Here is a 19,136-nt window from a genome sequence, read left to right as displayed (position 1 = left end):
CTCCAAGACAACATACAAGCTCTGTAATAGACATGCTCAAGGAGCTGGTGAGGCAGAGGTGGCTATCCAACCTAGCCTACTGTCAGGGCAGGTTTCTTAAAGGAGGCAGGCGGCACCTGGGCTGAACTGCAAGGGATAAGGAGCTAGCCTAGCAGAAAAGAAGAGGGAAGCAGTCCATGCATAACACCCAGCAGATACAAGGAGTGAAACAACACAGCCTTATCTGGAAACTGACATAATTTACCATGGTTACAACTTGGATCCATGTAAAGAAATGTAAGGAGAGAAACAAATGAGATCATGATGGGCCCTGAATGCTTCACTAAAAGTAATGGAAAGCCTACTGAATTTTAAGCGGAGGTATACCAGACTTATGTTCTCAAAAGATCACATCCTAAGCTACCAGAAGAAAGGACTAGAGGTAAGAGAGACTCAAGGCGAGGACATCAGAGCAGAGGCTAGCACAGCATTCGAAGAAGGAAATGACAAGGACCTCAAATAAGGTAGCAGGAGTTGGGATGAAGCACTGGGAACAAATACGAAAGCAATCTAGGTTAACGGTTCTAAATGGCAGGAGTGGTTCCCAAACTTGGGTGCATATTCGAATCACCCATGGAGCTTTTCAAAATTCTACCACCCAAGTCTCACCCCAGACCAACTGAGTCAGCATCAGGATTTTGTAAAGATTACTGGGTGATTCCAAGGTGCAGCCAGGCTTGGGAACTACTGTGACAGGAGGAATGGTGGAGGAGTGTGTTTGAGGAAAAAGAAAGGTTTGGTTCTGAACATGTTAGTTTAAGATGTCTGTGTCTAGCTAAACTTGGATGTCCCGCAGACAGTTGAGCCTGAAATTCTAGAGCTTGGGATGTATACTAACTAGCATCTATTGAGTATTAACAAAGTATGACCAACAGTCAGAATGGCCAACATTTATTGGCTACCTGGCATGTGTCAGACACTTTTTAAAATTTTTTTTTTATTGGGGAATATTGGGGAACAGTGTGTTTCTCCAGGGCCCATTAGCTCCAAGTCGTTGTCCTTCAATCTAGTTGTGGAGGGCGCAGCTCACTGGCCCATGTGGGGATCGAATCAGCAACTGCGTCATTCAGAGCTCCTGCTCTAACCAACTGAGCTATCCAGCCACCCATCAGGCACTTTTAAAAGTGCTTTTCACGTGTGTTAAATTAACTCTCCCAATCACCCAGTGAGGTTGGTACTATAGTTATTCCCATTTCACAGATGAGTGTTTTACATACATTACCCAACTCCAACTCTCCCAACAACTATATGAGGTTGGTGGCTGTCTATCCCTGATAAAGAAAGTGAAGCTCGCAGATGTAAAGTAACACAAAGTCACACAAAGTATCAGAGAAAGGATTTGAAGGCAGATCTCTCTAACCTCAATGTCTGTTGCAGCTAAAGCCATAGGTTAGGTAATGCTGCCTAGGATGACATTCTTGGAAGACACAGAAAAAAAAACGAAAAAAAAAACCCATAACTGTTCTGAGTTCCAAAGAGAAAGATTAACATCAGCACCCAGAAATAATCCACTGATGTAGCAATAAGGAGGCGGCTGGAGAGGTGGAACTGGAACCCAGACCTTGGTGGGTTTAAATGGAGAAGGTAAAGAAGTTATGGTTGTAGCCTATACTTTGAAGAGGTCTGGCTATTAAAGGAAGGGTATCATAGTGAGCGCAGGAAGATACAAGATTGATAAGTTATTTTTCTTTCCTTTCTGAAAATGAGAGTAATTTGGGTACATTTCTATCCCAAGGGAAAAAGAGCCAGATGGCAGGAAAAGGTTGAAGACTCAGAAGAGAGACAGGATATTCGATAAGCAAGGTCTGTGAAGAAGCTGCAGCTCTGGATAGGAAGTGGACTTCTTTCCTTGATATGGGAAGAAAGAGGCAGTGGTGAACATGAAGAAGCTTGTATATAAGGGTAATAGGTACATGGAGTTGTTGCCCTATAGCTGTTATCACCTCAAATCATCTGCTTGGCAGGAGAAGAGGACATAATTTACTTTTATTGTCTTTTACAAAAGCATTGGTCCATACCATATGGGGGGATTAACTGTTCCTATACAACAATTAGGTTGAGAAGCATTATACCAGACCATAAAAGCTAGAGCATACCAGAAAAGAGAAACTCGGGGTCGGCTAAGAACTATGAGCTATGGATAGTTTGCTTGCAAGAAGAGAGGGGTTACCCGAGTAGATATTGGGACTCGGGATAAAAAGATAACAATGACGTGAACCAGCCAGAAAACAGGCAGATGTCAGCAAGGAGGAGAGCTGACAGTTGATTACTCATCTTGATCAAGGAGTAATAATATGCTACAAAGAATAGAAACATAGGTCCCATTCCCAGTGAGTAGATTCTTCATCTGATTTTACTAGAGAGAACACCCCACCCAGCCATAAATGTGGCCCTACACAAACCAGATTAATCCCTCACTGAGTTCATCAAACAGAGCACAGAAATCCCTCCCCAACTGCAAATTTCCATCATGCAAAATTCTAGCACTCATACCTTTTCAGCAACTGTGCGCATTTCAGTTCCCGTATATGTAAATTTGGAGTCACTCCTTTTGGAGATAAATTAGGAAAAAAAGGGAAGAAAATCTTAGCAGACACAAAGGAAAAGGAGGGAAAGTAAACTGAAGCTAGAGCTGTGCTCGTAGATGTGTTAGAAGCAGTCGGGAACACATGCACATGTGGCTGAGTGCGTAACATTTTCACGGGCAAAGCTAAACTCCTAGAATCCTGGGTATTAAGGAGGTGGGCCTGAGAAGTATACATTCTGCTATGTTTCGAAGTTAAAATAAAAATAACCCAAAGTTTTTCCCACCTCAAGCATTCCAGCTACTGGGGATCTCTGAGATCATTGTAGGGCTCTCCGCGGAGAGGCAGAAAGCCATGGAGATGGAGGAGCAAATTTAGATGGCAGAATGAGTCAATAGAGGGAAAGGTCTCTTAATGTGAATAATATCTGCCACAAAGAAAATTACCAGTATCTCATTGTCATTTCAGGGGTGACAGAACATAAAACACATCAAGCAAGAAAAGGGAAAATAATAGCGCCATATCACTCAACAAACTTCTATCTGTAAGAGCTTTCACAGGTTCACTCACGATCTTGTCTCCCTCAACCACATTTTTCACATAAGGTCCTACTATCTCAGCTGAAAATCCTACTGGTAAGGAGGAAACCAACCTTCAGGGTTGGGATAGAGTTCAAAGTGTATCACTGAAGGAGCTACAGACTGATGATGGTAACTTAAAAAACAACCCGTACACAATACTGCCAAACTTGTCATAATTGTGAGTTAATGACAGAGAGACCAAAAGATATGAGTAAACAAATATAGTCTTACCTTGTGTCATCATTCAACTAGAGTGGGAAAAAGCAGAAAACATTATTGATCATATAACGCTTACTTGACGTACATGGATGCAGATTATACAAAAATTAGGTCATCTGTTCCTGTACACAGGCACGAAAAACTGGAGAATTGTTACTTTGGATTGTAAACGACTAAGCTCTATTTCCTCATTCTCTTTCGCCCCTCTGCACCACTTGACGCAGCAGAAACTTGTGCGTCTTTGAAACCCTCTCCTCTCTTAGGTTTTTTCATACACTTAAAATGCATCCCAGAGAGAAAACTGGAGGCGAGGCAAGGGGCCCTAACCGTGGTCAGTTGCTTCCTAATACAGTGATGTCCTATTATGTCATAATGTCTTTCTGGCCTGACTTGCGGTTTTGGTCTTGGGTGATAACTCCGGATCTAAAGAAAAGGCCAGAGCCTACAAGAGAAAAAGCAAGCTCTCCCCTGCTCCCAAGGTTATGCGGCACGCTGGGAAATTGCGGGAAGCTAAACAAGCGAGAAGCAACCAGAGGATACGGAACCCCCGCGACAGGACCATCCAAAGATCTGTTCAAGGATTTAAGAGCCTGTGGCCTCCGTAGCCCTGGGCGCTGCTCGCACCCACCCCGAGGATACGCTGGGACTGCTCAGCAGGGTTGCAGCCAAGCTTAAGTGACTGACCTACTCACCTCCCCTATACACAGCCCCATCACCTCCTCCTTCTCTGTGCTCAGAGCGTGGTTGAGACAAACCAGGAAAGCATCCGACTCCAGATGAACCGCCTGCACCGCCTGCACCACCTGCACCGCCATCTTGGTCCGATCCTGCTCTCGTCCGCCTCGGGCCCACTCAGGCCTGGCCAACCCGGAGCTCCAGCGGGCGGGTTCCGCGGGGGCGGGGCTTGGGGAGCGCGGGCGGGGCGGGAGCCGGGCGGGAGCCAGGCGGGGGCGCGGAGGCGGAGCTTGGGGGCGGGGGCGGGGCGGCCCGGCGGCACCTGGGAAACGCCCGCGCCGGTTAGGGCAGGCGTGGCCGTCGGGGCGGAGGGTGGAGGGCGGTGGCCGGCCGCGAACGGGGCGTCAGGCCGGGCGGCGGGGGCGGCAGTGAGGCGGCGCTCTCTGGCCTCAGGCGGACGTGGTCTTTGAGCGGCGCCCGGGCGCCCGGGCACGCGCCTCCCGAGCGCCGGCGCCCATTTTGCCCGCCCGCAGAGGAGAGCCGTACGCGCGGCCTACAAGCTCTGGGGACAGCCCTGAGGCGGCATCGCCGCGCGCCAGCCTCCTGAGCCAGGGTGACGTTCTTTTGAAATTCGGTCCTAAGATAGTTAAGGTTTTATTTTGTTTTGTTTTGTTTCCAAGTTACGGCCCCTGAATTTTGTACCACTCTCCCTGGACCACTTCCGGTTGCCGGCCCTTGCCTCATAACTTCGGTTCGGGTGACCTCGGCCCCGGATGCCCCTCGCCTCGTTCCGGGCTCACGTCCCGATCCCGGCTTGACTGACCCAGGTTGGGGGACCTGGAAGTTTTAGCCTCGCTGCTCTAGAGGCGGATTAATTAGCCCAAGAAACATTATATTCATGTGAGTAACCTCTTGCAGAAGCAGTGCTATACTGTATCTGAAAAAGTATCACTCTTAAGCTTGGCTGCTGCTACTTTCTACAAAGGCTTTTAAGTATCTGTTTGTTACAAGGAAGGGGAATGGGGGACTTGAGGTTTTATTCAAGGTCTGGCATATCACAAGTTTCCTCGGCTCTCCTTGTCTTGATGATATCAGACGTGGTGAAATTATATGTAAAAGTAATTTCCTTTTGACGTATGTCAAAGTCCAGATCTTCCAACTCCCAAGGTTAGGAATCACGTGGACTTTAGGAACGATTCTAAATCAAAGAAAAATATATGCCGTGCCGCCTCCACAGCCCATCAGTGTTTATGTTTGTTTGATCCCGTTTTCGATTCCCTGTGTCGTTTTGAAGCCAGGCAGACATGGCAGTACTGGAAAGGGAACATTCCCAAGGTTCTACTTGAAGAGGTGTTGATGCTTTGCTCTTTTCTCCCAAGTCAGTTCCAACCCAGGTCTCCAGACAGATACGGCCCGCACCAATAGAACTATCCATTTCTACCTAACGCTTAAGGACCACATGGCACATCTTATCATGATTAATTTTGATAATGATGAAGCTTGGTAGAAATTTCAAGTGTGCAATTACATTGGACCCATCTAAATTTTCTCTTACGTTTCAATTTTGCACCATATATTATTTTCAATTACTGTTCGTGGTTAGTATGCTCTGCCCTCATGGGGCCAGGATGGCTGTTCCTCTCATTATGTTTAATGATGGGATATTTTGAGTTTATAAAGTGCCTTTAAGCACCTTCAAGAAGAAAAACAACTTTTGTTTGTTGGTGGTGTTAATCTCTTATTCCAGAATGACATTCTCTACCTTTTGTAATGATCATGGCTGCATTTTACAGCTCTAAAGTTTTGGTTGGAGTAGAAAAAAAAAAACTGTTAACATTTATGGCAAGCTTATTATGTGCTAGACAATCTACTAAGCATGTATATACTTGTATATGTGAACTGCCCCAATTGGACACAGTCTCTGAAGCTTCCTAGCTGTGTGACCTCATGCCAGTTATCTAACTTCTCTGTGCCTTACTTCCTTCATCTTTAAGTGGGTGAAATAGTAGTATCCATCTAATCAGGTGATTATTAAGATTAAAGGAATATATATATATATACAGGAAGTGCTATGTGCTGACTATTATGATCAATATGTTCTTTAGTTCTCATTTTATACCTCAGAAAACTGAGATGTAGAGAGGTTAACTTGTCCAGGGTCACAAAGCTAGTAAGTGGCAAAGTCAGGATTCATACACAGGCCAGGCTGACCCCAGGGACTACGCTCTTGGTAACTTCACTGTGGTAATTGGATGAGTTTATTAATTGACTTCAAAAGAAATAAGTGTATTCAACTCCTTAATGTTTAAAAACTGTTAAAATACCTGGAAATTAAAGCAAATTATCCTATCTTAAAAAGATACAAAATAATTCATTCTGTAAAGGAAAAAATAATGGTCTTACTTAGATTACTACCTACAGAAGCCCTTCTATGTTGTATATCATCCGTTTAAAATATAATTTACAAAATGCCTTACTAAGAAATTAATCTAGGCCAGTGTGGTCTCTGACTGTGGCATCAAGGTGACTCCCGTGGGGACAATCTCTTTTAGTGCCTTCATAGATGACAAACCTATATAAACACTTTTTTGAACTCCTGTCAATTTGCAGCTGGTAGTATTCCTTGAGTTGAGTGGAACATGTTTAAGTTCTGTGTATTGTATTGCACCTTGTACCTAAGTTTATCTTGAGGTTTTAAAAGATTCAGCTTAGTTCAAGGGATCCTGAATTTTGTGAACAAGTGGCATGTGCAGAAATATGTTCTCTAGTCAAATAAATTTGGGAAATGTTAAACGAAATAAAGTTTCTTTACTACATAACTTGCCAGAGCTTGTATTATGTTAATGTGTGTTATGACTCTACAAGATTCCCAAACTTATTTGACCAAGGAAAAAGCTAGGGGCAAGTGTTCCAAGAATCACATTGAGGGAAATGGTGTCCCATTCATATAACCTGAGATTCTGTGGGCTTCTCTCTTAATCCCTCTCAGCCTTTGCTTTTCTCTGCTGAGGATATTGGTTCATGTTCATATGACAGCTTTGCAGTCCCTTGATCACTGCAGTTGCCTTTCCCTGGGCCTTCATGCTGTGTGAGTGGTGGCAGACACAAGTCCAGAGTCATGTGCTGGGATTTGTTCCCAGGCTCATCCGGCCGATGCCCAGCGTGCTAGCCTTTGGGTCACAGCAGCACATCACGCTGCCTTTCTTCTCAGAATATTTTGTAACGATTCATTGACCTCTTTGTAGTGATTCATAGTAACTCAGAGCACCGTCTCCAATTTGTTTGCTCTCTGTTCCACTGGAATTATTTCCTTTTAATGTCAGTGTAACCTGTAAAATTTTGCTTTTCATTTAAAACAAATTTAAATGTTAGTAATGTTGGTTGTTACTTAGGACCTATCTGTGAGGTTGAGATGTCCTGAAACCCTTGACACTTGGTTTCTACTTAACAACAACAACAACAAAGTGGCCACACTTATTTCTTTTGTACTCAAAATCCAGGCTTTAATATATTTTATTTTGACATTAGTATTTACTGGGGTTTTTGTTTGTATCACTCCTTTCCAAAGCCCTGGGGAGAAGGAGAGGCAGAATAAATGTATCTGCTAAATGGGAAAAAATGGCTTTTGAAAAAAAATATACAGCTATACAATACTGACACCTAGAGTATCAATCTCTACCCGTGTATACGTGGCCTTCATCTGTTTCCTTTCTCTACTCACCATACATATCCACCCACTCACAGGAATGTTATTTGACTAGTATTTGAGACTTAGGGTGCCCAGTACTGTATCATTCTTGCTATTGGAGAGCTTATAATACTGTATATGGGGAGAGGCAGGACTTGTGAAATAAGCCGTCAATTTATAATTAGAGGCCAAAATGTGAGCTTTAGACATAAATGCTACAGTAGTCATAAGAGGCAAGAAGTTTTCATAGAGAAGGCACCTGCACTGTGCTGTAATAGTACTGAGATAGAGAGACGCCTCGGGAGACACTTTTGGCAAATGAGAAGCAAGATCAATGATATGGAGCTAGAAATGAGCCTGGAATGTGGAGGAAAGTTGATCTCAAATATGGTGGGAGTGCTGCTTCCAAGAACTGGTGACAGATAGGATGTAGCAACTGAAGGACATGAAAAAGTCCAAGCAAGATAACTCGCAAGTTTTGAGTCTGCTGGATCAGGAGGGGTGGTGTTGCCTTTGGGAGTAAGGAGAAGGGGTTTCACTTTAGATGAATCTGAAATGAGAGAGACGGGAGCTTAGGATGTAACAACTAAAGAAGATGAAGTCCAAGATAACTCGTAAGTTTTGAGTCTGCAAAATCAAGAGGGGTGGTATTGCCATTGAGAGAAATCCTGATTTGGTTAAGGAGAAGGATTTTGAGTTTAGGTGAATCTAAAATGAGAGAGATGGGAGCTTACGATAATGGGCTCAGAGTCAGATCCATTCAGGGTACAATGGGTGAAGCAACTGTGATGTTCTTAAGTTCGCTAAAGTCAGACCCCTTCTTAAGTCTATAAAAGATATTTTCTACTTTCCTTTTAGGGAAGGTAAACTAACAACAGTGTTAAGGAAACAAACGAATCAGACTCAGGTTGTTGTCCTTGAAAAAAGGGCTTGGTTTAGCTCAGTTCTCTGTGGCTAGCTTTGTCCTGGGCAGCCTCGCTTGAGGGTTTATCAGCTTCCCAAGCTGTGCTGCAGTTCCCTTCCCACCTAATGGCCACCTATTGGGAATAGGAGACCTTTGTTTTGTGGGGCAGATCCCCCCGTGCTGTATCTGTGCTCTGCCAAAGGTAGAAACACACTGAAAAGCATGCTGTGACACTGTGAGCCAGGGCCAGCAGATTCCTTCCTGCAAAATGCAGGTCAATTATTGTGAGGCCCTGAAATGAGGTGCAGGGCTGAGTGGAGGATCCTTATGCCATTAAGAGGAGAGTCTGCCTTATGTGGAGAGTTTGCCCAGGAGGTTGCTTCCTCTACAGCTTTCAAAGGGCAGAGGGACTTTTCTGGCCTTCTGACTTGAGGACTTAGTTTCAACCCACAACTCTGGGGAAAAATGGGCTCCGGTGACATCCTGAAGTGTTGTTAAAATGAAACAAGAACTTAGGTGGATAACTATCATTTTCTCTCATTCAGCTTCGGATCACCATGATCCCCAAAGTCTCTTGCAGCTCAAAAATTCCATGAAACAACCTTAAATATTTTCCCTAACATGAAAACCCCCTCTGGAAATGCCCAGCTGCTGTAAATAAGCTTTCTAAGTAAACTGATAAATAGGTCATTTGCTCTTAAAACAAACTTTTCATTTGAGTATAGAAAGCCATGCGCATGATTCAACCTTCACCATGTTGCCTTTGAAATGGAAACTGCTTGGAAGGGGGCCTGACACAGGAACACTGCACTCCTGCCCAATAAGTGTGCCCCGAGGCACACTCCTGTGCACAGCCGGTTGCTGACTGCATTTTGTCAGACTGCTTAGGGAATGCATACTCCGGGCCACTGCCTGGCTTCCTGCAGTGCTAGTCCTCCATTCCCACACAACTCCTTCCCTAACCGAATCCTGCAGTGCTTCGTTGTCAACCCGAGGCTCTGCCTGAGTGTCACTTCAGTGTCATGCTTCAGATGTCCTCGGTTCCACTTAGGCTGTGCAAGTAGACATATATGAAGTTTGGATCTGGTTGGTAGTTGCTAGTACCAGGTCACATTGCTCCCCGGTGAGTTCATTCAAACCCCAAAAGTCACACCTGTGTCCTGTGCGCGGGTGCTGCAGGCTTAGGTGGAGAAAAGCAGGGCTAGAATTGGAACTCAAAGCCCAGAATGTCAGGAGAGGATGTGGGGGCCCCGCCCGATCACCTCTGGGTTCACCAAGAGGGCATCTACCGAGACGAATACCAGCGCACGTGGGTGGCCGTCCTGGAAGAGGTAATTGTTTACATTTTGCTTCTTTTTTATTGATTTTGCTTTCAAGCAACTTGGTTTCTAACTAGCCTCAATATCCTGAAGTCTTTGATTTTATTTTTGATCACTTCTTTCATTAGGACACGAATTTCCTAAGGGCACGAATCCAGCAGGTTCAGGTTCCCTTAGGTGACGCAGCTAGGCCAAGCCACCTTCTTACCTCCCAGCTACCTCTCATGTGGCAACTCTACCCCGAGGAGCGCTACATGGATAACAACTCTCGCTTGTGGCAGATCCAGCATCATTTAATGGTACACATGTCACTTACTCATTTTCCATTGTGTCGGGACTCTCATAACAGTATACTCTATAAACTTCTCTTTTTCTGACAGGTCAGGGGAGTACAGGAGCTGTTGCTTAAGCTTTTGCCTGATGATTAACCTGGTATGTATTTTGGTTGCTCCCGTCTCCCCTTCTTTTTCACTCTATTCGGTTGTGGTGGTTTTAATGCTCTATTTTTCCTTTCAGGTGCTGGGATTCTAGGAAGACATGCTGCTCTGTTCTGTTCAGTATATGGCAGTCACTTCATCCACCACTGCAGTGCACCCACCTGTGGGCCTGGGGGAGGGAGTGGGTTGACAAACTGCTCAAGAACACAGAAGTTTAGGAAGGGTCATGAAGACCACCGCAAGTGGAACTGCAGAGAGAGGGTTACGCAGGCAGAAAGCACTTAGTCAGGATACATAACTTGAAATTGACTCCTTTGGAAATTGCCATAGAACCTTTAATGGACATCATCAGCTGGAACTGGGATCTGATGAATCCCACAAAAGTCAGCACCCGCTACAGAACAGATGCTCTGATCACCAAGGACTTGGTACTGGTTTAGAGAGAAGAGAGCAGCTCCTAGCAGCATCAACATCTATTGGTCGCTTATTTGCCCAGCAGCAATTCACCCGCCTTTCCTTCTCCCATCCTGTAAATATCCTAGGTTTTGCTCCAGTGTTTCCCATCCCAGTACTGACCTAACTTGGATCCACTGAGAACTTAGGGGGCTCTGGAAAAAAAACAAAAGGAGGTTATTTGCATTAATGGAATTAGCTACAAAGGCTCCTGGGCCTTTTTCCTTTCTGAAATTGTGTCTTGAGTTTATTCGAAGTTGCTGATCAAAGTCATGGGCACTTAAATTTATTCTCTGGTCACAGATATTTTAAATAAGTTGCTTTCTGTAAGAGCGCCAAAAACCATTTTAGCTGCTTAACTAGCACCTTTCTCAGGAAGTAATAATATCACCAAATATTGCTGATTCCTAGGAAAGCATTTACTACCTGATAATTTCCTGAGTTAAAAGTTATAACAGTTTATGTGCATTAAAAACCTTAGTTTTACTTTTTAAAAATCTTGGGAATAATAGCCACACATAGGAGTCCTTGATGCCTTCCAGGCACTATTCTATGCACTTTATCACATTTAATCCTCCCATCAGTGCTTTGAGGTAGGTATGATCCCCATTTTATACACAAATAAGGAAAAAGGCTCAAGGAGTTTAGTCATTTACCAAGGGTGGTTTTGTGACTGATAGAGCCGGGCAGTGGGCAGGCCCTTCAGGCTGCGGCGTCGGCTCCTCTTGCCGGACATTGGTTTACAGTATTCGAGATGAGCTGATTGAATACAAGGGGAAATTTTTCCATGTAAAGCTATTTATATCTTCCAAATTGAATGAAATGATATTATAAAAATACAGCTGATTCATCCTATGAATGGGAAGAGTATTTTTTAGTGTAACTGTCTTCCAACAATTGGAGGGCATACTGCTTGCCTCTGAAGAAAATTCCTTCTAGAGGGGTTTTAAAGTCTTTATGGATAAAAGACAAAATAAAAATCATTTTTCTTATTTTAGTTTTCTGGATATGCTGCAGAAGGATCCGTGCCAGAAACAAGCCTGTGAAATACAGAAATGTTTACAAGGTACTACGTTCAAGGCTTTTATTTCTTGTTTCCACTTCATCTGTGAACTAACTACAAGAGACCAATTGTTCTTTTTATCAGCAAAGAACACTAACTCCTCTCAGAACGTACTATTTCTGTAAATAACTTATCCTGAAGATTTTCCTCACTGTATGATCAAAGTTGCAGAAATAAAAAGTGATTGGCAGGGGTCTAGGCAGGAATCTGTCTGAAAAGCTAACTAACTAGGTGACTTTAAAGTGCAGCCAGAGTTGAAAATTACCAAGCTGAGCAAAGTCCTTTTCAAAAAAGACTAGTTTTTAAATGGGTTAGTTATACTTCACTGTGGCTGACAACTCACTTTTTAAAAGTCAGGTTAGAAGGAGGGGTTGAAAATACAATTGGAATTCAGGTTGCCAAAGTCAGCAACTATCTTAGGCAAAAGTGAATTTTAACTAAAGCATATTTGAGGGTATTTGTCCACTTGGTTTTAACTCAGCCAATAAATTTGACCAAATGCCAGAGGATTTTATTTTTTTCAATCAGCAAATGATTATTGGCACTAAGAAACAGAAAAAGCTACTAGACTCTCTGAATTTGAAAACTGACTTTTTAAATCATTTTTCCCATTACTGAAGTACACTAATAGAGATGGATGCCCATGAAAATATAAAAAAGTAGGAAGAAAAATGCTGATTTCACCGAAAGACTCAGCACCAAAGAAAACCCTTGTTTGTATACTTCCTTTGACTTTTAACTTTCATTCTTGGACTTTTCTTTTTACGATGTAAGCAGTATTTTATAAAATCTTCTCATCTAAAATGTTAATGTATAATAATGCCATTTTATTCATCTCTTTCTTCCCTTCCTCCAAATTTAAGAAAACAAAAAAAAAAATCTTTTCCACAATCAATTTCATCTCCCAAATAAATTTCTAACTAATTTGAATTAGCAACCAATGGCTAATGTAGAACCAGAATCAAGTTAGAGCTGGTTGCACCCCCTTGCTATAGTGTGGGAGGATTGAGGCTTGGAAGGACTAAGAGCAAGTATTTCACATTCCCTGGATGACAAGCACAGCCAAAAAGGCTTTAAACATATGAAGTCATTTAATCCTTTCATCCATGAGGTAGATGCTACTGTGACCCCCAGTTTATAGGTGGGGAAATCAACACAGAAGTTATATAACTTGCCCAGGGTCACACAGCTAGTAAGGGGTACACTGAGGACTTCAATCGCTTTGGTCTGGCTCCAAGCCTGCACTCAGCCACCCTACTATGTTCCCTTTCTAGTCCGAATTGTCTTTTCAATTCTGGGCTAACTCCCATGCACCCCATTTTAGTATCGAGGAACTCAGATCAACTGCAGCTGACCTAGAACCTTTAGGTCAAGTGCTCTTTGACTTGGGGTCTATGTATATAGCAGGGTCTGCAAATGTCTTCTGTAAAGGGCCAGTCATTTTAGGCTAGAGGCAAGGAGGTCTTTGTTGGAGAAAGAGAACCCTTTGTAATATAAAAACCATTATTAGTAGCTCAGGGCTGTAAAAGGGGGTTGAATTTGACCTTGAGGCTGCAGTTTGGGAACCTCTGAGGCACAGACTTGGTTGGAAAGGTCTACGAGCCAGCCAGAAGCCTTAAACTGTGCAAAATAATATGCATGATATGTGTATTTTTCTAATTCACCCAAAAGGGGGGTGAGGATAAAAACCACTTATATGTGCCCTAGAAAAAGGCACATAAGCTAGTAACTCAACCTTAAAGGAAATGATATACAGAGGGTGCCAAAAAAATGTACATACATTTTAAGAAAGGGAAAACTGTATTAAAATTGTAATAAATATATAAGGATAATAAAAGATGAATACAAGTCATGTGTATACATTTTTTGGCACCCCAGGTATAAAAATACCTTTTGACCACTTTGTAAATCACACCCTTCTTCCTAATTAACCTGCTGACTGGTCTCTACATCAGGAAGAATTCAGTGGACTTGGGTACATCCTCTACTGTCTGTAGAAACAATACAGTGAAAAGGAGTGGGAAGCAATGATCTAAACCTCCCTGTGCCTTAGTCCTATGAAATCATGACCGCGGTCTGCCTGTCTGTTTTTCAGCCAACAACTACAGGGAATCTCAGTGTCAGGCTGTCATCCAAGAACTTCGTAAGTGTTGTGCTCGGTATCCCAAGGGAAGATCTCTCGTCTGTTCGGGATTTGAAAAAGAAGAGGCAGAAAAGCTGACACTGAAGTCCACAGAAAAGTAAAGTTCTGCCGAGAAGTTCAATGCTGCACCACATTTCCACCAAGCAAGTTTGCTTTATCCTCCTGACTCTTCAGGCCAGGTAGCAGCCAATATCAAATGAAAAAGTCAACTATAAAAGTTAATAAATATGCCATCTATGCAGAACAGATAGAAATAGAGCCAACAAATATGGAGACTGTAATAAAACTGAGCCGCTAAAATAAACCTGTTAAATGAAACTTTTGGGTTTGGTACTTATGATATTGTCACTTAGAAGAAGTATATCTTTGGTCTTTGTCTCCATTCCTAACACAGAGCTCCTAAAACCCTTTGGGATTTTTCCTAACTGATAAGAGTGATAAAGGTGTTTTTTGTTACATTAATAAGGTGACTTTTGGAAAGCCCCTAGGTAACCCTTGGATGGGGGCTGGTTGTGGGGTGAACCAACCACATGATTAGAGGTTTGGAACTTTTAGTCCCCACCCCTGACTTTTGGAGGCGGTAGACAGGGTGGAGAAGATTGAGTTCTATCACCAGTAGCCAATGATGTAATCAATCCTGTGCGATGAAGCCTCCACAAAAACCCAAAAGGATGGGGTTGGAACAGCCTCCAGTTGGTGAACCAGAATGCACCTGTGTGCCAAGAGGGTGGTGCATTTCAGTCCCATGGAGACAGAAGCTCCAGAGAGCAGGACCCTTCCAGACCTGACCCTGTGTACGTCTTCATCTAGCTGTTCATATTTCTCTATAATAATTTTTATAATGAACTGGTAGGCATTTAAGTAAATGTTCCTCTGAGTTCTGTGAGCCGCTCTAGCAAGTTAATCCAACCCAGGATGTGGGGGGCAGAGGAGGCTCTTTGGGAAGCTCAGATTTATAGCCAGTAGGTCAGAAGCACAAGTGACAACCCAGACTTGCAACAGGTGTCTGAAATGGGGACATTCTTGTGGGACTGAGCCCTTAATCTGGGGTATCTGACACTAACTCCAGGTCGGGAGTGTCATAACTGAATTAAATTTGTAGGACACCCAAGTCGGTGCCCACTGAGAATTAGGGAATTGTTTGGTGGTGTTGGAAACATGTATTTCTTAGACTGTTAGATACAGGTGTTAACGAATTCTGTAGCATTTGAGCTCAGACTACTACTAGTGCCATTCATAAAACTAAAGTTAAATGAGGTTGTTAGCGGAAAAGACCCCTCCAGCATCACAATCATGATACCTTTCTTAGATTACATGGTAAATTCTAAGGTTTCTCTAACCCAAACCCATACATGTGTATTTCCAATAATTTAGAGTGAAGTGTCTTCCCAAATGCAGGTAAGAGCATGTCTTTCTGCTTTTGCAGCCCCAGCATGGTACCTAGCCTGAAGGCATGTAATATTTGTTCTGTGAGTGGTAGAAAAGGCATAGAAATGATTCTTGTAATGTTTAACGACCCCTAATTGGTCACGAGAGAACTGAAAAGAGTATTTATAAAGGCAAGCAACAATAGGATTAGAAGTCTTAGGTGCTTTACCTACTCTTTATATCCTTCTAATCAAAGCCTATTACAACGGACCCTGATGTTAATACAAGGCTGCCAAAGGAAGCCCATTGACATCTGTCAGTGACTTTATGTAGTGGATGGCGGGGTGACAGTTTTAACAGGCCATTTGCTTCCCTCAGACAGGTGTTACAACCACCATCACTCCAGTCTGCCCTACCCCCCCACAAAAAAAAAAAGAAAAAGGTGACTTTTTAAGCAAGAGCCGAAACTAACTCTTGATAGGTTCCTGTCTTAGTCCATTCTAGCTCCTATAACAAAATACGACAGATGGGGTGCCTTATAAACAAGACATTTATTTCTCACAGCTCTGGAGGCTGGATGGCAAGTCCAAGATCAAGGAGTTGGCAGATTCAGTCCTGTGAGGGCCCACTTCCTGGTTCATGGCCTGTACCTCGCACTGTGTCGTCACAGGGCGGAGGGGAAAGGGTTGCTCTCCGAGGTTTCTTTTATAAGTGTACTATACCCATTCATGAGGGCTCCACCACCCCATGTCCTGATACCACCACCTTGGGGGTTAGGATTTCAACATATGAAGGGGGGGGCACAGAGAAAATCAGTCCCTAACAGGGAGGATCCTTCCTTGCCTCTTCAGCTAGAAAAAGCCTACTCTGCTGGGAATGGACGGAGACAGCCCCTGAAGTTCAGACACCATTATTATTTGAGACCAAGTGTTCTTTAAAGCAGCATCCCCCGCAGTGTTTCCAAGAATTGCTGTAACAGGGAAAAGTTTTCTGCGTTCAGGTAAGTCTGGGGAATGCTAGGTTAGGCACAAGTAAACAGGTTTTCTTTCCTGTCAGACTTCTGAGCCCTCCATATGCTAACGTGAATGGATTCTTTGGAAAGGACTATACTGCATGCAGTAGTTGCCAAAGTGTACCCAGTGTGCCCATTTGGCAGACAGTGTCTCTCAGGGCGAATGTTCCTCAGAGAGACTTGGAGAAATGCTGCCTTAGAGATGTTTGGTCCAAATACCAGGTTGACCGTGTTACAGTCTAATGAAATCATTTAAATGAACTCTTGTGTTAATAGGAAACCAATTTAATATTTGAAAATGATGTTTACATCATATGCAAATCTAAATTACATAAAATTCTCAACTGATGGTGGTGCTAGAACTTACATTAGGAATCACTTCCATGATCAAATAGATTGCTTTCCTGTCCTTTATTACAAAATTATTTTCATTGAGGTAACCACTGAAGTTTCAGACTGTTTTAAACGTTTTTTCCCCTTAACATGTACTAATTTAGGGCTTTTAAAGCTTCAAATCAATCTTTCCTTCCTATCTTTAATTTGCCTCAGTTTAAATCCGTATCTATTGGCAGATATTGACTTAAACCTTATTCTTTTTAGCTATTATGACATACAGAAAAATAAAATAGCCATAAGAGAAGCTTAACCTTTACTGAGTGTTTTTTATGTGTTGGGGACCACGATTAACACTGCATCTCGGTCTTCAGGGAAGAACTGGGAAGGTGAGAACTGTAGTTTCATCCTGCTTTCCAGAGACTAAAAAGCCTGTGTCATACAGGGTATCCTGCAGGGCGGCCTGCAGGGCCTCTGCTCCCGCTCCCCACACAAGAACACGGGATATGGTGAGGCCCAAAAGGAATACCCACGGAGCCATAGGTAGGGGAGTCATACCGCTATAGTCTCACTGGAGGCTAGGTTCACACGACATGCGACCTGCTGTCCGCTTTCTGCCATCTGCCCGACCCTCTCGACTTCACTCCCTAACGCAGCCACGGCAGTTATATTAGTGGCCAATGGCTCAAGGGCCACAGCTGATGGCCATCTACTACCTGAGCCAGCACCTTTCCACGTGAGGCCAAAAGCCTGGAAACTGCTCTCTGTGGCTCTGCCCCCACACAGGGTGTCATGCAGGGTCTCTGGTCCCGCTCCCCACATAAGAACACAGGATATCGTGAGGCCAAAAAGGAACACCCACAGAGCCATAGGTAGGGGAGTCATACCACTATATTCTCACTGGCGGTTGGGTTGGAGACACAGGAAGCAGGAGCCACACGATCCGCGATCCACCATGCTAACTGCAATCCACTCTTGCTAGCTCAGCCACCATCTTCTTGCTAGCCCCCATTTGCTGCTAGCGTAGCCACAGCAGTTATATTAGTGGCCAATGGCTCACTGGTTACAGCTGACGGCCAACTAGCCACAGCTGATGGCCATCCAATCACAGTTGATGGCCATTTACCACCTGAGCCAGCACCTTTCCACGTGAGGCCGAGAGCCTGGAAACTGCACTCCTGGCTCTGTCCCCACAGTAGGCTATTAATGATGCTAAGTTTAATCACTTGTTTAACTAGTGACTGACCTCTCAACTGGGAGTTTTCCCTTTGTAATATGTGGGGTGATGTTGGTGCCCTACAGATATCCCACAACCATTCACCCAATAGCTTTAGCATCCACTGATGACAAATGCCCCTGCTCTGCCATTCTACTACAGTGCGGCTGTCATGCCTGCGTCCACTCTGCACGATTCCTGTAACATTTAATAAACTGTAATATTACACTTGTGTTCAGCATCTGAAGTTGTAGGGCACTTAACTTAAAAACCTTTAAAGGACCTGTTGTCACGTTTAACAGCAGAAGCATAATTTTATTAGCACCAGCTTCCAAGTCTGGGTTTCAGTGGTTCTCAGCCAGGAACCTATTGGCTGCCCATTAAAAACATCTGAGGCATGTTCAAAAGTCAGGCTGTCGCAATGGTACCCAGGCCAGTGAAATCGTCTCTAGGATGAGAGCCAGGTTTGCAAAATTTGGCGGGTGATTCTTATGTTCAAAGATGAGAACCACTGCTCTCTAATCCCGTGACATTCCTTACCATTTCCAATTCAGAATGCTGTGGGTGAGTCAATAAGCTGACAGTTTTGAAAAAAGTGCAACATGCCCAGTTTTCTTAGAAAAACAGTGCTCTTGAAATGCACGATTCCTTAAGTATCAAACATCACAGACGTTAAGCCACACCATATGATTTCTGGGAAATCAGATCCAGAATAGGATATATTTTCTGCTCGATTCTCTAGATCACACAGACATTGTATAAGCGATTAAGAAGGTCCCATACCTGGACTTCATGACAAAGAAACGAAGCTGATAAGTTGGTGGAGGGAGCAGAGAGGGCTGCAGTCTAATTTTGCCTACAGGATCTAAAACTGGCCTTATGTGAGTTTTCCTCAGGAGAAACTGACATCAGCATGACACATTAAGGATACTCAGAAATTTCAAATCCACCCCTCTGCCATTTTGTCAACCAGAGATTTACTGTATTTTCCCAAACTATACAAAAGCAGGTTTCAAATAAGAGCACACCCATTGGTCATGTCCATCTTTCTGACAAATGTCAAACAAAAGGATGATGAATATTCTTACAATAGTTAACTACACAGTAACTGCATTTCAAAACCACAAGGGCCCAGCCCACAAGTCTGTCAGCTACAGTTAT

General features: G+C 43.5%; 3 protein-coding genes across 8 annotated transcripts in view; 2 read left to right on the top strand and 1 right to left on the bottom strand.

Annotated features, from left to right (window-relative positions):
* The window catches only part of BRCC3 (BRCA1/BRCA2-containing complex subunit 3), a 51,478-nt gene extending 47,215 nt beyond the window's left edge, over positions 1–4,263 (bottom strand). The window contains exons 1-3 of one of the 3 annotated variants that reach the window (XM_019716069.3): positions 4,057–4,263; positions 3,377–3,393; positions 2,533–2,587 (exon numbers count right to left, since the gene is read on the bottom strand). In XM_019716069.3, coding sequence (XP_019571628.1) covers positions 2,533–2,587; positions 3,377–3,393; positions 4,057–4,179 — 195 coding nt within the window. In that variant the 5' untranslated portion in view covers positions 4,180–4,263. The remainder of the gene's footprint in view (positions 1–2,532; positions 2,588–3,376; positions 3,394–4,056) is intronic. The other 2 variants (XM_019716071.3, XM_019716070.3) reach the window with 2 other exon arrangements.
* Positions 4,264–4,800: 537 nt separating this feature from the next.
* Positions 4,801–14,364, top strand: CMC4 (C-X9-C motif containing 4). 3 transcript variants are annotated; one of them, XM_019716076.3, is made up of 3 exons: positions 4,801–4,939; positions 11,839–11,906; positions 13,999–14,364. In XM_019716076.3, the coding sequence occupies exons 2-3, from the start codon at positions 11,849–11,851 to the stop codon at positions 14,145–14,147; spliced, it is 207 nt and encodes a 68-aa protein (XP_019571635.1). In that variant the 5' UTR covers positions 4,801–4,939; positions 11,839–11,848; the 3' UTR covers positions 14,148–14,364. The 3 variants fall into 3 exon arrangements, with proteins under 3 accessions (XP_019571635.1, XP_074180202.1, XP_019571634.1); XM_074324101.2 differs by lacking the exon at positions 4,801–4,939 and adding an exon at positions 10,493–10,916; XM_019716075.3 differs by lacking the exon at positions 4,801–4,939 and having other exon boundaries at positions 10,493–11,906.
* On the top strand, positions 4,802–11,012 carry MTCP1 (mature T cell proliferation 1). Of its 2 annotated transcripts, XM_019716074.3 has the most exons (5): positions 4,802–4,939; positions 9,811–9,962; positions 10,079–10,249; positions 10,331–10,382; positions 10,467–11,012. In XM_019716074.3, the coding sequence occupies exons 2-4, from the start codon at positions 9,858–9,860 to the stop codon at positions 10,376–10,378; spliced, it is 324 nt and encodes a 107-aa protein (XP_019571633.1). In that variant the 5' UTR covers positions 4,802–4,939; positions 9,811–9,857; the 3' UTR covers positions 10,379–10,382; positions 10,467–11,012. The 2 variants fall into 2 exon arrangements, with proteins under 2 accessions (XP_019571633.1, XP_019571632.1); XM_019716073.3 differs by lacking the exon at positions 4,802–4,939 and having other exon boundaries at positions 4,946–9,962.
* Positions 14,365–19,136: the final 4,772 nt, after the last annotated feature.

The sequence above is a fragment of the Rhinolophus sinicus genome, chromosome 18 (genome assembly GCF_057876585.1).
Source record: "Rhinolophus sinicus isolate RSI-liver-muscle chromosome 18, RSI-T2T, whole genome shotgun sequence".
Classification (NCBI taxonomy): Eukaryota; Metazoa; Chordata; class Mammalia; order Chiroptera; family Rhinolophidae; genus Rhinolophus; species Rhinolophus sinicus.
Note: the sequence above shows the minus strand (reverse complement) of the source record. Positions and strands in the feature narration are given on the sequence as shown.

Coding starts and splice junctions, on each gene's coding strand:
- MTCP1 (XM_019716074.3), top strand. CDS start 9,858: ATGTCAGGAGAGGATGTGGGGGCCCCGCCCGATCACCTCTGGGTTCAC. Junction 9,963..10,078: donor GGGTGGCCGTCCTGGAAGAG/GTAATTGTTTAC, acceptor TTCTTTCATTAG/GACACGAATTTCCTAAGGGC. Junction 10,250..10,330: donor AGATCCAGCATCATTTAATG/GTACACATGTCA, acceptor TTTTTCTGACAG/GTCAGGGGAGTACAGGAGCT.
- CMC4 (XM_019716075.3), top strand. CDS start 11,798: ATGGATAAAAGACAAAATAAAAATCATTTTTCTTATTTTAGTTTTCTG. Junction 11,907..13,998: donor AATACAGAAATGTTTACAAG/GTACTACGTTCA, acceptor TCTGTTTTTCAG/CCAACAACTACAGGGAATCT.